The 15,750-nt window shown below is 52.1% G+C and overlaps 3 protein-coding genes across 6 annotated transcripts in view; 2 read left to right on the top strand and 1 right to left on the bottom strand.

Annotated features, from left to right (window-relative positions):
• Positions 1–3,992, top strand: part of FBXO46 (F-box protein 46) — a 41,873-nt gene extending 37,881 nt beyond the window's left edge. The window contains exon 4 of the transcript XR_010408273.1: positions 3,953–3,992. The gene's annotated coding sequence lies outside the window, so the exon portion shown is untranslated. The remainder of the gene's footprint in view (positions 1–3,952) is intronic.
• QPCTL (glutaminyl-peptide cyclotransferase like) lies at positions 101–9,221 on the bottom strand. 3 transcript variants are annotated; one of them, XM_045891767.3, is made up of 7 exons: positions 8,828–9,207; positions 8,209–8,352; positions 7,143–7,424; positions 5,593–5,745; positions 5,407–5,506; positions 4,769–4,885; positions 101–2,724 (listed from the first exon to the last, which is right to left on the bottom strand). In XM_045891767.3, the coding sequence occupies exons 1-7, from the start codon at positions 9,101–9,103 to the stop codon at positions 2,579–2,581; spliced, it is 1,218 nt and encodes a 405-aa protein (XP_045747723.1). In that variant the 5' UTR covers positions 9,104–9,207; the 3' UTR covers positions 101–2,578. The 3 variants fall into 3 exon arrangements, with proteins under 3 accessions (XP_045747723.1, XP_064437723.1, XP_064437722.1); XM_064581653.1 differs by lacking the exon at positions 7,143–7,424 and having other exon boundaries at positions 8,828–9,219; XM_064581652.1 differs by lacking the exon at positions 101–2,724 and having other exon boundaries at positions 4,816–4,942; positions 8,828–9,221.
• A 480-nt stretch (positions 9,222–9,701) lies between these two features.
• Positions 9,702–15,403, top strand: SNRPD2 (small nuclear ribonucleoprotein D2 polypeptide). Of its 2 annotated transcripts, none has more exons than XM_045891766.2 (3): positions 9,702–9,854; positions 11,285–11,464; positions 15,139–15,403. In XM_045891766.2, coding segments are annotated over exons 1-3 (357 nt in total). In that variant the 5' UTR covers positions 9,702–9,852; the 3' UTR covers positions 15,314–15,403. The 2 variants fall into 2 exon arrangements, with proteins under 2 accessions (XP_045747722.1, XP_064437724.1); XM_064581654.1 differs by lacking the exon at positions 9,702–9,854 and adding an exon at positions 9,941–9,957.
• Positions 15,404–15,750: the final 347 nt, after the last annotated feature.

Here is a 15,750-nt window from a genome sequence, read left to right as displayed (position 1 = left end):
TGTTTTAAGACAGGATGGTTGTGAATTCCAGACTGATGAGTGACACCGATAAGCCCAATGCATTGTAAGCAGGATGAATTTTATTTTTTTTTTCTTGCAATTTGTTTTTTTAAGATTTTTATTTATTTATTTGACAGACAGCGAGAGAGGGAACACAAGCAGGGGAAGTGGGAGAGGGAGAAGCGGGCTTCCCGCTGAGCAGGGAGCCCAATGCGGGGCTCGATCCCAGGACTCTGGGATCATGACCTGAGCCGAAGGCAGACACTTAACGACTGAGCCACCCAGGTGCCCCAAAGCAGGATGAATTTTAAAGAAAAGTGCACCTAGACACATGATCTGCAGCTATTGATTTCTCCAAAGCTGTTTCAGGTGAAAAATGAGAATCCTGACAGTCCTCCAAAAAGATCGATTTGTGAGACATCAGCACCTAGAGTGCTCAAGCGTTGTGCTTGTCAGATAAACCTAGGGGGCCCATCAGAGTGTGAAGTTTGGGGGACAGACGGGAGCTGGGGAAAGCATCCTGCCAAGCAGCAGCCTCATCTGTGAGATGGGCTAACGATCCCTGCCCCAGATTCCAGAGGGAAAGTGGGCATCAGGCCCCCTTGCCCAGTGCCTGGTGTGCAGTACTCAAGCGGGAGGTCTTTCAGGGACCCATGGAGAGCCTGGGGCGTAACAGCACATGGCTCCTGGTCTCTGAACACAGAAATGATGGTGTCACCTACTTTTGGGGTGGCTGTGAGTTGAAGGGGAGATGGGGTGCTCTCACGTGCCTGGCACTGTGCCTGCCACACAAGAAATGAACAAACAGGAGCCATCCCTGTGGTTGGGGAGCCTTGCCACCCTGGCTGTTGATGTCTGTCAATTTCCGGTTCTGAACGCGGGACTCATGCCACCTCCACCTCTTAGAGGTCATTAGTCTCCCCCCTCCCCCACCAACGCTGCTCGCTCTAGCTTGTAGTCATTTAAGCCTCAGGAGGCGCTACTCGCTGCCAACCATCTGTTGGTCCAGCACAGGTGATCTCTGGGAGATGGGACATTAGGTTAGGAGTTGCAGCTGGGGGGGAGCACATGGCTCTGTAAACACCCGGGTCATAACCCTCAGCCCTCGCCCTCCTCCTTTGCAAAAGGGGAACGGAAATTGTACCCTCCTCAGGACTTGGTCGGAGACTATGAGCTGATATGTGTCAAGTGCACACAGTAGGGGCCCAATACATGTCAGCTACAATGGAAAACTACAAACGAGGACCTTCTGTTTATCCTCCCTCGTTTGAGATCCTGAGCTTCAGCCTCTGAGTGAAGACTCAAGAGAGTCTTCTCCAGCCCCGAGCTGGCTTGGAAGGCCAGTGCTCACCTTTGCACACTCTCCATCCTCGCCTGGCCTCCCCCCTGCCTACCAGGACTCCATCGATGTCACAAAACCGGCAGGCACGGAGTCCAGCAGAGGTCTCCCTTTGTAGACGCCCCCTATTTTATGGGTTTGGTGGGGTTTTTTTGAGGTTTGCTAAGCTGCAGGGAACGCACCACACTGTATCCTTAAGGACAGCAGGTCCCCAACTTCGCTGATCAGGAGACTCCCTCGGGTGCTCATTACAGAGTCCCAGCCCCTCCCTGGAGTACTGATTCAGCAGGTCTGGGGTAGAACCTGGGAGTCTGCATTTTTTAATAAGCACCCCTTCTTGAGTCTGAACCGTAGCTGGGTTGGGAAGTACTTCCTCAAGCCATCACTTAGACTTGCGGTGACACCCACCATCTCACACTCCTCTACCCACAAGTGAAAGGGAAGGGATTGTTTGGTAGAACTCATCAGCAGTGACTCCGTCTTACTCATTCCTCCCACAAATACACTCCAACTGTCAAAACCTAGCATTTCCCAAGGTGTCTTCTGAGGTACCCTAGTTCAGGAGCTCCCCAATAAAGGGGTTCCACATTGAAATACTTTGGGGAAACAACACTGCATTCTGCCTTACTCTTCAAAGTTCACATTGTGCAATGAAGAAACTCACTTAATTTCTCACCCCGCATCTTAGATCGCCTTTTTCATGCAACATCTAGTTAGGCTAATTCTGTAGAATATGTTTCACAGAAACACTGGTTCATTGCACTTGGGTCTGGCTGACTCGAGTTCCCAAATACTGGCTTCCACCTCCTCTGTTCCTGCTTCTAAACACATCCCCTGTGGACCCCACACAGCAATCCATGGACCTAAAAACATAAGCCACAGAGAATTCATTTGGTGCGGTGGTGTTGCTGGTCCAGATGCCAGTCCAAGGTGTGCCGACTATAAAACTGAGAACAGCCTTTGGCCCCCGCAAATCTTCAGACCAAGTGCTTCCTCCAGGACGGGGTCCAAGCTCTTATTTCTTCGGCTGCCACCCCCACAGTCTTCTCGTCTCTTCCATGTCTTTAAAGAGTGGCAGCCTGAGATAGTCAAAGGAAAGAGGGTCTTCCAATCATAGCGCAAGTAGAATCCATACCAAAGAAAAGGATAAGCCAGCATACCCCGGGGAAGCCTGGCCTGAGCTGGTTCCATGTGTCCTTGGCATGTCCTGGCCAGGCACTTCAGAGTCAGCCATGGAGGCTAGAGCCCCAGATATTCAGCCAGGAACACGGCGAGGATGCGGCTCAGGTTGTGTACCGTGGGGGGGTGCAGGTTGGCCTCAGAGTCATGGGGTGTGTGCCAGACGTCGGGGAAGGGCATGGAGATGAGGTGGAGCACCGGGACCCCTGGCAGGAGAGAGGGGAAGCTCGGTCAGGCCGATGGCTGACCCAGAAGCCCAGCCCTGGGCCTGGGGAAACCTGCCTCACCCCACCCAGAAGATACTCTGTCCTAGCACTTGAAGAACTCTGAATGATGATTTTAAGCGTGTGAGGGCAACATGTTAGTTTAAATATATATATACAGAATATCTATTGTTCTCACACACAAACTAGAGAAACTCAAAACCTAATGGATTATGCAAAGGCCAGAAGAAGGGAAAGATGTCTGACCTCATATTGCCAGGTTTATTATTAGGTTCTTTTTCTCTTTATTGATAGCTTGCACTTTTTTTTCCCAAAGATTTTATTTATTTATTTGACAGAGAGAGAGAGAGTGCACAAGCAGGGGGCGAAGCAGAGGCAGAGGGAGAAGCAGACTCCCCACTGAGCAAGGAGCTCCATGTGGGGCTCCATGCCAGGATCCTGGGATCATGACCCGAGCAGAAGGCAAACACTTCACCAGCTGAGCCACCAAGGTGCCCCATAGCTTGCATCTTTAAAAAAAAATTTTTTTTAAGTCATTTCTATGCCCAATGTGGGGCTCAAACCCACTACCCCAAGATCAAGAGTCGGATGCTCTACCAACTAAGCCAGCCAGGCACCCTTCTAGTCCAGGCCCTCAGCTAAGGCCACACACACCATTTTACCCTTACGGTAATCCTTTACAATAATCCTATATTTACCCCTATTTTATAGAGGAGGACGCCGAGGCACAGAGGCAGGCAGAGTGATTTGCCTAAGGTCCTGCCTCAAGTAAACAGCACGGTGAGAATTTGAAGCTGGGCCACCTGTCTTCCAAGTCTGTGTTCCTAATCCCTGCATTACGATGGGTTCCCATCCTCCGAGCGCTTCCCTCTGTGTTTGTCAAGATTCGCTAAATATCTGTCCCCTCCCCCCACTGGACAGGACCCAGGCAGGTTATGGGCCATCACAGTATCCCGGACAGCCCAGGACCTGCGTTGGGAAATAATCACTGAAAGAATCACTAAAGGCACTGTCAGGAATGGCATATTTATGGAGTGAGTAAATTAGAGAGTAAAAACTTTAAAAGCAGTTTTTAGCACTTAATATAATATGCCATGCACTGCATGAGAAGGCATTTTACCTAATCTCATTCAATCCTCCCAACCCTGTGATTACGAATATACACAAACAGGTGTGTTCGTATGTATGTATGTGTCTTTTTGTTTTCCAGAAGAAATGCAGGAGACAGGCTCAGAGAGCCTGAGTAATCTGCCTTTGGTTGACCAATGGTAAGTGGTAGACACTAGAACCCAAGCCTGTCCGATTCTTTCTTTTTTTTTTTTTTAAGATTTTATTTATTTATTTGAGAGAGAGAGGGAGAGGGAGCACAAGCTGGAGGGGAGAGGCAGAGGGAGAAGCAGACTCCCCACTGAGCAGGGAGCCCGATGCGGGGCTCGATCCCAGGACCCCGGGATCATGACTTGAGCCGAAGGCAGACGCTTAACCGACTGAGCTATGCAGGCGCCCCAGCCTGTCCGATTCTAAAACCTATGTTCTGAACCCCTCTACCAGATGTCTTCAGCCCTGGCTGTGCGACAGATTCATCTGGGAGTTTTGTAAAAATAATGCAGACACCCAAGATTGTGGTTCAGTGAAATGAAAAACACCTGAAATGCAACTGGGCATTTTTCGAAGCTCCTCTGGTGATTCTGCGGGACTCCCAGGGCCTTGAAAGACAAGTACTGGAATCTGATCACTGAGGCACCAACAGTACTAGCTAATGTTCTCTGGAGGCTTACTGTGTGCCAGGCACTATGCAAGTAACGTCTTTACTATAAGAGCTCATTCAGTCCCCTCAACAACTCTGAGATAGGGGCTCTTAGTGTTCCCATTCTACAGATGAGAAAGTTGAGGCACAAAGAAGTTCAGCAACTTGCCACCAGTCCCCGACCCTAGGAAGGGGCCAGGGCCAGGTCCCACCTGTCCTCCCTTGGACGCCGTGAGCCCCCTCCCCGCCCCCCCTCCCCACCCCCAGCCCAGGAAGTACCTCGGTGGAGGAAGGGGATGTGGTCATCTTCCACAGAGCCAGGGGGCTCCCCAGGCTGGAAGTACATCACTTCCTGGGGATGAGACTGTAGCAGATTCATGCGGTGCAGGCGCTTCTCTGGAGGTGGTGGGGATTAGAGAGCAAGGGTCAGCCCCCTCAGGGTCAAAGTTTCTCCTGCACACAGATCAGGGCAGGGCAGGAGGCCTGGGGGTAAAGAACTAATCTTCACATCCCCACAAGGATGTAATTAGCTAGCCCTTTCCACAGGCTCACTGTGTTCCCAGTCTCCTCTATTCTCTCTGAGCCTAGGAGGTAGATACCCCTATTATTGTTACTATTGTGCCCATTTTACAGATAGGAAATGGAGGCTCAGAGAGATGAAACCACTTGCCCAGGTTCACCCAGCTGGGAAGAGGCAGAGCCCAAATTCAAAGCCAGGGCTACTGGACCCCAGAGACTATGTGGAATCACTGCACTTGACTGCTGTGGGATCTTTGTGTGTTTCTGCCCTAATGCCTTAGAGAGAGAGTAGGGAGGTGGAGGGCAGGCTGGATGACCCCTCAGAGAACAGGGACCCAACCCACCAGGCTTTCCCTCCTACATCCCAGGCTGGTGCCTGCCCCCACCTTCACCCTTACCGATGGTCCGCAGCCGATGGAACCAGCGGGCCGTGTGAGGGAAATGACTGTAGAAGTTCGGATTAGGGGCGCCCAGGAGATCAAGAAGCATGAAGAGCTCCTAGGGAGAGAGGCCAGGTGGGATCTCGCCAACCTTGCGTTGCCCTCTCCCTCCCTCGCCGGAACCCAGTGGGGCCCTGGTCTTACGATAGCCTGGATCCTGGTGGGGCCTGGGCTGTGGGGTGCAGACTCCATGAGCTGGGCCAGGTGCCGGGAGCCATAGAGGGAGTCCTGGGGCCCCCACTCCTTCAGTGCCTCTTCACCGTCCAAGAAGAGCAGCTGCAGAGTCACTGGGGCTTCCTGTGGGAGCCGGGGGTCAGAGCCGGCTTGGTTCCAGCCCTCGGCCTCAACCCATCCACATTTCCTGCCCGCCTGCACTGCTGAATAGCACAAACTAGGTCTCCTCACTTGTAGGGGGTGGGGGCCAGAAGTGCAGACTCTAAGCCAGACCGCCTGGGTTCAAATCCTGGCTCAGCCACTTTGTAGCCGGGCAGTTACGGGTAAGTTACTAACTTCTCAAGGCATCAGATGACAAAATGGGGTTAATAACAATTCTAATCATATGGTAGGATGCGAATCCAGGTCCTGGAATAGCACCTGGTATGCAGTAACTAAGAAGGGGCAGCTCTGATTATTACTGTTATTCTTTAGGTTCCTTTAGCAGAAGGGACAGACCCACAAACGAATCATTATGCAGTGAACTGCACTTGGACGAATACTTCCAAGAACTCTGGGGTTCTAAAAGAGCATGGGAAGGGAGTTGGGGGTAACCTGGCCTGCAGAGCATGTTGGGTCTGCTGGGAAGGGACGTTTGCATGGAGGTGAGTGGGAGCTGGCCTGGCAAAATGGGGCAGCAGGGAGAATGTTCCCAGGCAAGAACCAATATGGCCAAGGGTTGGCACCAGAGCTAGAGAGCTTTGTGAAGAGGCCCGAGGGATGAGCAGATACCAGGGACTTGGGCTTTGTTACAGAGGGTTTGAGCCACGGAAGGGGCCTGAGCAAGGGAGAAGCAGGAGGGGATTTGTGCTTTCTTTCATTTATACATTCCACACATTTCTCTTGACATCCTAATTTACACCAGGTAATCTTGTGGGCCCAGGGAATACAGCAGAAAACAAAAGCAGCCAAATCCCTGCCTATAGGGAGCTTGTTCTAGCTGGGGAGACAGACAAACACATCTACATAAAGCACCAGAAATGCCTGGGATAGTGACAGGGAGCTCTTCCAGGGTGGCTGGGAAACCATCTCTGAGGGGGTGACATCGGAGTGGACACTTGAATGAAGGGTGCGAGCCAGCTAGGAAGGTATCTGCAAAAAGCACATTCTAGCCAGAGCAAACGGCAGGTGCAAATGCTCTCAGGCGGGAGTGAGCCTTGTGAGTCTGAGGAACGCTGAGGAGGTGGGTGGCTAGAGTGGAGTGAGGAGGGACAGGGGTGGGAGAGGAGACTTGAGAGGTAACAGGGCACAACTCAGAGGCCCCTATAAGGACTCTAGCTTATGCCTGCAATGGGGTAGGAGCTCTGGGAGGGCTTTGGGCGGAGGAGAGACAGGATCGGACATTCAGGGGAGGAGGGAAAGATCCCTGTGACTGAGTGTGTGGAACGGAGGCAGGAAGATAAGTCCAGGCAGGGAAGGATGGGGGGTTTAGACTAGGGTCGAGGCAGCCCCAGACTCCCACCCCTCTACCCACTCCTCACCTGCTTTTTGGCTCTACTCAACTCCCTGTCGAGGGCCTGGGCCAGCTCTAGGAGCAGGGCACAAGGCACAGCCGAATCTGTGGCCCCCACAAAGGGAGTTGAACCAGATGGGAAGAGCTTGGAGTCATAATGGCAGGCAAGGGTGAGGTGACGGGCAGCCCCTGGGTCCAACGTGGCCACCACGTTGCCAAAGTCCAGTGGCCCCAGGGGTGTCGAGGCCGTGAAGGGGTCCAGTTCCACATGCCAGCCTGCAGTCAGGGTCCGCAGTGTAGCCTCCAGAAACTAGTGGCAGGAGAGAGGTGGGAGGGTGGGTGGGGACTGGGGAGGAGGTTGGGAGAAGGGCCATGTGACCTGAGCCATGCAGAGCAGTTGGGCTGACTCATAATCCCCACTTTGGTTTAAATCATTCCCTTGACACGCTTTTGCTGAGGGCCTACTGAGTGCCAGGTGTGTCGTGACCCCGCCTCTCGATGCCAAGACTAATCCCAGCTCACTCATCGATAGCACTCATTGTGTGCCAAGCCCTGTTCTAGGAACCCTGTAGGAATAGGCACTGTCGATGGCTCCATTTCATAGATGAGGAAACTGAGGCACAGAGAGGTTAAGAAACTAATCCAGGGTCACACTCCAAGTGGCTGAGGTGGGATCTGAACTCAGGGGGTAAGTCTTCAAATGACTGGATGCTTTCTGGGAAGCGATATAGAGATGTCATTGTGCCAGCTCTGGAACCAATCTGAAATTTGGGTTGAAACCCTAGGTATACCATTTATTAGCTGTGGGATTCAGGCAAAATGCCTAACTGCTCCGGTCCTCAATTTCCATCTGCATAGTGAGGATTACATCAGTGCTCACCTCATAGAGCTGTTGCCTAGCACACAGTAAGCTTTTGGGGGGAGTATGAAGGGCAATACAGCCTAGTGGTTACCAGCGTGGGATTCTAGATTCAGATTAGCTCCAGTCAGAGCCCCAGTTCTGCGTTTTAGCTGCTTGGGGTATCTTGGGCAGAATGCCTATTTCCTATTCCCTGGCAGGCTGCGGGTCAGGGGTTGGAGGTGGGGCCCTTTACCTTTCTGACTTGGAGATTGCCAGGGCTGCCCGGGGTCCGCACAACCAGCAGGGGGCGCAGATAAGTGTTCCAGAGACGGTGTGGGTCCAGTTGCCCCACCACCCTCCGCAGCCGAGCTTCGGGGAGGCTTCCGATCAACCGGCCCTTGGGAGGGGGTAGGATAGGGAAGAGAAGAGCCGAGTGTGAGAGCAACCCCCATTCCGACCCTAACCCAGACGCCATCGCCCCTAAGAAACCCCGGTTCTTCTTCCTAATTCGAGCCTCCAGCCGAGGGACTCAGGAAAAGTCCCTCTAAGCCCATCAACTCCAGCCCACCCCAATCCTGATGGGGAAATCAAGGCCGAGACAGAGGAAGGACTCTTCCAAATAGCTGACTTTCAGATTGGAACCCAGAACTCCCAAGTCTTACTACTCCAGACCCTTCCTCTTAGGGAGAACCACCTATTGCAGAACAAGCCCGAAGCCTCAGTTCGTTAGCAACGAGCATGCGCTCTAACGATGGAGACCGCAGCACCTGCGGCTAGAGCCATACGATACAGCCACGTCAACCTGAGACCTCAGGGACGGCGAGGCGGGGAATGAGGGCTCCCGCGGTGCCCGTGCCCCTGCCCGGCCTCACCCGCAGCTCCCGGCCCCGTGGCAGCTCCTCAGTCTGGCGGTGCCAGGCGCTCCAGATGGTGTAGAACCCCGAGGCCACGGCCAGGGACAGCAGAAGCAGGGGCAAGAAGTGCGCCCGCGGGAGCAGGCGGCGCTTGGGCGGTGAGGGTGGCTCTAAGAGGCCACGTTCCCCGAGCCGCAGCCGGGACCGCCCGCGGCCCCCGGAAGGCATGGCAGCTTCGCCCAGAAACCGGTCCCGGACCGCGGATAGTTTAGGCCCAGCCAAATCCCACCCCATGGAATCACCGGACCAATGAACAATAAGAGAGGCTGCACCATCCCACCCTTCCTCGATCAGTAAAGCCAATGGGGACTCTCGTTCCGAGAACACGCCTTCTTGTCTCCCTAGGGCTTTTAGGGTTGGTTCCCCTGAGGGTTGCACAACCCCAAAAGGGAGCGCGAAAAGGGTAGGCTCCGTCTCAGCGGAGGAAAGGAAGCCAGTGAGAAATGTTTGATCGTGGAAAACATTGGACCTAGGCACAGGTCCACGCCTCTCCGTGTAAAGGCAAAGGATTGGTTACTCGGAGTCGGAAAGATCAATAGACACGTAATAGAACAGACCCTGAAGGAAAAGGGGCGGTGTCCGTCCCTGAACCGAGGAGCCGATTGGCTTCGCGGAGGCCGCGCCCCCGAAGGCAGGGCCGGCGGGCATTTGGAATGGGGTGTCCTTTCCCTCTTTCAGCCTGTGCCGCTCTACAACGAAGTGATTTGAGTCGAATCCGTTTTCTTCTTCTCTCCATAATCGTGAATATCTGCCCCGTATGGTCCTGAAAGACCTTGAACTACTACGCAACGCTTCTACCCCACCTCTGCGCTGGGCTGGGCGGGTCGCTATGGTAACAGGCCACGCCCCCCACAGGTTGGGCTTGCGCAGGCGCCGACGGAAGTGGGCCGCAGGAAACGGAAGTCCCGCCTGTCGCGCTGTCTTCAGAGGCGGCAGCAACGCGGAGGAGACGGCGCTGATCTGGGACCGCAGGCACTATCACCATGTGAGGCCGGGCTAGGCTTTGGCTGCGGGAGTGGGGTTGAGGGCGTAAATGTGGCCGTTTACCGGTGGTGCGCAGAGGCGGGGCGAGGGCAGAGATTGTAGGGGTAAAGTACGCATCTTTCTCCTGACGAGTTTGAGGACGGGCATGGGGCCTTTGACGGGTCCTGAGTTCGAGTGAGAAGGCAGTTTTACCAGTTAATGGGCTGGGATTTCCCAGATAAATAGTCTTACTGAAATGGATTTTAAGGGGAAGGAAAGAACCTGGGAAAGGGGAATGCGGAGTTTTAGAAATAACGGTTTGAGGTACGGGACTTACCCGGACCATTTGAGCTGGAGACGGTTGGCTTTCCACCTCATTCGCGACTTTTTCGGCTCACGAGTCATCGAAATGATTTTCCTGATTTATGTATTCACTCAGCAAGTATTTATTTATCGCTCCCGTATGGGGCACTGCTTTAGACACGTGGGATACATCAGTGAATACCACCCCCGCCCCATAAGAAAAAAAACTCCCCTGCTGCAGCTTATGGGGTGGGAAAAGGCAGGCAATGAATACACTGATAATAAACATGTAAAACATAATGTTAGGTGACCAGAGCTGTGAGTAAGGAAACAATAGAGCAGGGTAAAAATAATGGGGAATGCCAGTTTTGAGAGAGAGTAACTTAATAACCAGTGCAGGACACACTGAGAAGGCAACAGTTGAGCAAAGACCTGAAGAGCGGGAGAACCACAAAGATGACTGGGGAGGTATCCAGACAGAGGGAAAGCAAATGGAGAGGCCCAAGGTGAAAGTTTGCCTAATATCTTAAAGGACCACCTAGGAGGCCACTGGCTGGAACAGAGGGATGGACAGATGCAGGGCATTGTAAAAACTTTGGATTTTACTTTTTACACAGAGATGGGAGCCATGGGAGGGTTTCAGAGCATGAGAAGATATGACTTAGGTTTGATACAACCTCTGGGACTCCTCTGGAGAATAGACCCGTCGGAGAGCATGGGCAGAGGCAGGGAGACAAATAAGCCTCTTAGGAGAGAGGTGATGGAGGTTTAGGCCATGATAAATGGTGAGATTCTGGGTATATTTTAGAGGCAGATGACAGGATTTGCTGACAGATGGAATGCAGGATGTGAGAGAGAGGAGTCAAGTTGGTATCAGAATTTTTGCTCAAGGAACTAGAAGGATGGAGATGAGGAAGGCTGTGGATGGAGTAGGTTGGGGTGGTTGGGAGAGCTGGAGCTCAACTGAGGATGTGTAAGGTTGGAAACATGTATTAAGCATCCAAGTGGTGATGCCAAGCGAGAGGGCCTGAGCAGGAGGGTGGATGTGTTGGGGAAGGGTTGGGGAGACACCCAAGTGCAAGGCCATGTGACCACACACGCTCCAGCGCTGGGCCCTCTCACCTGTGGGTTCCATGCTTGCCCACTCAGGAGCCTCCTCAACAAGCCCAAGAGTGAGATGACCCCAGAGGAGCTGCAGAAGCGGGAAGAAGAAGAGTTCAACACAGGTCCGCTCTCTGTGCTCACGCAGTCAGTCAAGAACAACACCCAGGTGCTCATCAACTGCCGCAACAACAAGAAGCTCCTGGGCCGCGTGAAGGCCTTCGACAGGTGAGTGCCTGGGTCCTGGAACGTGTTCTGTCCAAGCCTGGAGATGAGGTCCTAGCTCCAGTGTGAGGAGCCTGAATACAAGGTTTTCAGAGTCCTGGGGCATAAGCGCCTTCAAACCTCAAGGTGTGACAGTATCTTGTGGTCCCTCCAGCTGTGCAGCTGGTAGTGCTGGGCATGTACTTGGGAGCCAGGCTTCCTGGATTCATTTTCCAGCTCTGCCTCTTAGCAGCCAGGCGACCTTCAGCAGGTAACTTTATCTCTTCCATACAGTGGCACTAGTTCTGGTGGTTGCTGAGATTCAGTGACTTAATACATTTGACGTGTAATAAAGTCATTAGAAGTACAGCATCTGGCACACAGGAAGCTCTTAATCACTTTTTGCAGTTACAACATAGAGTACCCATGCCCAGTACTTTTTTTTAGGCTCCAGAGACACAGCAGTGACTAAAACAAGTCCTATACTTAAGAGAGCTTATGCCGTAGGTAGGGAAGCTGACAGCAAGCAACATACATAACTTGTTATAAGAAATGTAAAGCCAAGGGCGCCTGGGTGACTCAGTTGGTGGGCATCTGCTTTCGATCCTGGGGTCCTGGGATTGAGCCCCATGTCACGTTCTCTGCTCAGTGGGGAGTCTGCTTCTCCCTCTCCCTCTGCCCGGACCCAGTTCGTGCTCTCTCTTGCTCGCTCTCTATCTTGAGTGAATAAAATCTTTAAAAAAAAAAAGGAAAGAAAAGCCAAGTAGGAGTATGGAGTGCTGGGAAGGAGATGCTGTCCTAAACTGGAATGCAAGAGGCCCCATAGGAAGAGGCAATGATGAACAGACCTAAATACGATGAAGGAGCAAGCTAGGGTCCAAGTGTTTTGGCCAGAGGGAACAACAAGTGGTTATTCCTCTCTGGGCCTCAGTTTCCTTGTCTGCAAAACGGGCATCATGAAAATACCCCTCGTAGGGCGCCTGGGTGGCTCAGTCATTAAGCCTCTGCCTTTGGCTCAGGTCATGATCCCAGGGTCCTGGGATCGAGTCCCACATTGGGCTCCCTGCTCTGCCGGAAGCCCGCTTCTCCCTCTTCCACTCACCCTGCTTGTGTTCCTGCTCTCACTATCTGTCAAATAAATAAGTAAAATCTTAAAAAAAAAAAAAAGAAAATACCCTTCGTAGGACAGTTGTGAGGGTTAAGTATTTCTGTAGGAAGAGTACTTGGCTCAGTAGCTAAGATCATAAGTGCTCAGTAAACATATAACCTGCAGCCTTCAGTTAGCATTTGGGAAATAGTGTGGCGAAGCGTAAGTCTACAGTGTTTTTGCCACAAGCTGTTATGTGACCAGGAATAAGTCTTTGCACTCTGAGGCTCAGTTTCTTCTCAAGAATGAGAACGAGAACAGAAAGTGCTGAGCCACGGAGGCAGATAGACCTGGATTTGAACACGGGATTTGCCACTTCCAAAATGTCATCCCACTGTACCCGGTGTCCTGCTCTGGAAGCTGGAGGTGACACCAGTGTTTACCTCCTGGGGGTGAGATGCAGTGAGGATTGCTGGCTTCGTGCTTAGGAGAGGGGCACTTAGTAAGAGCACAGTTAAGTGGTGGTTTATTCGCGTGTGTGTGTGTGTGTGTGTGTACACATTTTTTGTAAGATTTATTGTATTTAATTTGGGGAGGAGGGGCAAAGGGAGAGAGCTTCAGGCCGACTCTGCACTGAGCACGGAGCCGGAGGCGGGGCTCCATCTCATGATCTGAGATCATGACCCAAGCTGAAACCAAGAGTCAGCCGCTCAACCAACTGCGCCACCCAGGTGCCCCCCCCCACCACACACACACACACACTCTTTTTTAAGGTGATTCTTTCCTTTTCCCCTAGCTGCTGCTTCTTGCCCCCACATCAGCCTCCCACCTCTCCACCCTACCCAGCCTCCCACCCTAATATGTATCCTGCCACATTTGACTCTCACACATATCCAGGGGCTCCTCTGTGGTGTTAGCTAACAGCTTTTTTGAGGTCTAATTGACATGTCATCATATCATAAATTTAATTTTTTTTAATTTATTTTTTTATTTTTTATTTTTTTATTTATTTATTTGAGAGAGAGAATGAGAGAGAGCACATGAGAGGGGGGAGGGTCAGAAGGAGAAGCAGACTCCCCGCCGAGCAGGGAGCCCGATGCGGGACTCGATCCAGGGACTCCAGGATCATGACCTGAGCCGAAGGCAGTCGCTTAACCAACTGAGCCACCCAGGCACCCCCAATTTAATTGTTTTTAAGATTGAATCTTTCATGTGCTGCTCTTCTGCATTTTGTTTTTCACAGTGTGTCAGTGGTCTGAGAACATCCCTGCAGGTCCGCTAAAGCATTCTTAACCCCCTTACTTACTGTGTTAATTATGTTACTTTCTTGGGTGAGCAGTGCATGCAATTGAGACAAAATTCAAAAGAAACAAAAGCACCCAATGAAGAGCAAGTCTTTGCTCCCTGCCCACCAGTGGCCCTCCCCAGGAATCCCTCCATGGCGAATTCCTTAGGTCTGTCTCCTTACGTGACATCAGACCAACAGACGGAGGAGGGTGCTTTTCTTTATTTTTAAATCACTGCTAAGGGCACATCACACAGTTTTAGACCTCGGCTTTTTCACTTAACAGTATATCTTGGAAATGTTTCTATACTGGTACGCTATTTTTTTTTTTAACTTATTTTTCTCTGAATTGCTAATGTATTCACAGGATTCCAAAAACAGTAATAGCAGTCTGATGAAAACTTTCATCCAGCCTGTCCCCAGTCTACCCAGGTCACCCCACCGCCCCCTATCTCTGCATGTCTTCCAGGATTCTGTATTGTACAAGCAAGTGGGGGGTATCGATGCTTCTCCTACCCGCCTTCTTCCCCTCAAGAGAATCACTTTCCTCGAATACTTGGCATTTGTCACTCAGTAGCTTCTTGTGGATATTACTCCATAGCAAGGCACAGAGCTTCCCTGCTCTTAACTATTTTGTTTTTCTTGCTACTCGGTAACGTTTCCTTCTATCCTTCTGTCCTTTCTCCTGGCTTTAATTTTTCTTCATAGCAGGTAACGTAATTTGACAAATGTTTCAGGTCAGTCTGTTGACTTGCTTAGCATTCTTCTCTCCTCACTAGAATGCAGACCCCATCAGGGCAGGGTTATCCTCTGTTTGCTTCTTTGCTGTATTCATTGCAAGTGCTTGTGGAGTGAGTTAATCCATCCTGTCCTCACATGCGTCCACCTGGCACCCTGAGGAGACAGGGACCAAGCAGGACTGTAGTGGAGGCGTCGTGTACCCGCATAGGCCCCAGGGGCCTCTGGTTCCGCAGAGAGAAGCAGCTCCCCTGCTGATGCCTTCAGAAGTACTTGGAATTAAGAAACACAAGCAGACGCATTTTGCTTACCTTTACCTTGGACCAGGGCCCTGTTCTAAGTCTTTACAAGAATGCCGTGTTGATTGAGCTTCACAGCAGCCCTATGGGGGCACTGGGAATGGCTCCATTTTAGAGAGCAGGATATTGGGGCCCAGAGGGGTGAAGTTCTTTGCCCAAGCCTCAACCTGAGGACTGGCGGAGGTGCTATGGGAGCCCCAACTGTCCTGGTCCTGGGTCTGTGGGTGCTGCTGGAAGAGGGGCGGACGGAAGCCTCCCCCCTCACTCCCGGTGCCTCCCCCCGCCCCAGGCACTGCAACATGGTGCTGGAGAATGTGAAGGAGATGTGGACCGAGGTCCCCAAGAGCGGCAAGGGCAAGAAGAAGTCCAAGCCAGTCAACAAGGACCGCTACATCTCCAAGATGTTCCTGCGCGGGGACTCGGTCATCGTGGTCCTGCGGAACCCGCTCATCGCCGGCAAGTAGGGGCCTCCTCTCCACCATCAGAATTCCCGCCCTCATCCTGCGAAGACCTGCCCTTTGTAATGGGAATAATAAAGTCCTGTGTTTTTTCTACTCGCATCTGTTCCCAGAGCCTTGCGAGCAGGGCAGACTTGGGGAAGGGAGGCAACTGGGTGTGGGGCCGGGTGCTGGGGTCAGGACCTCTCTGCCCCTCCCAAGCCTCACTTTCCCCATCTGTGAAGCGAATGGGGTGGATACAGAGAGCTCCCTTTCCTTTCCTAATCTTTTCTATCTTCTCTTCATCACTGTGTCTCTCTCTTGCATCTCTCTCTCTTCCCTCCCTCTGTCCCTCTCTCAGTAAGTTGAGGTCTAGCTCAGAACTTCTTGCAGTCTTTTTCTCCATTTGTTCAGTCAGGAAACAGCCCCCCAAGTGCCTCCTCTCTGCCAGGTCTGTGTTGCAG

Source organism: Mirounga angustirostris, unplaced genomic scaffold (assembly GCF_029215605.1).
Source record: "Mirounga angustirostris isolate CCGP_5_RB_7025 unplaced genomic scaffold, mMirAng1.0.hap1 SCAF_16, whole genome shotgun sequence".
Taxonomy (NCBI): Eukaryota; Metazoa; Chordata; class Mammalia; order Carnivora; family Phocidae; genus Mirounga; species Mirounga angustirostris.
This window is presented reverse-complemented; position numbering and strand designations above follow the sequence as displayed.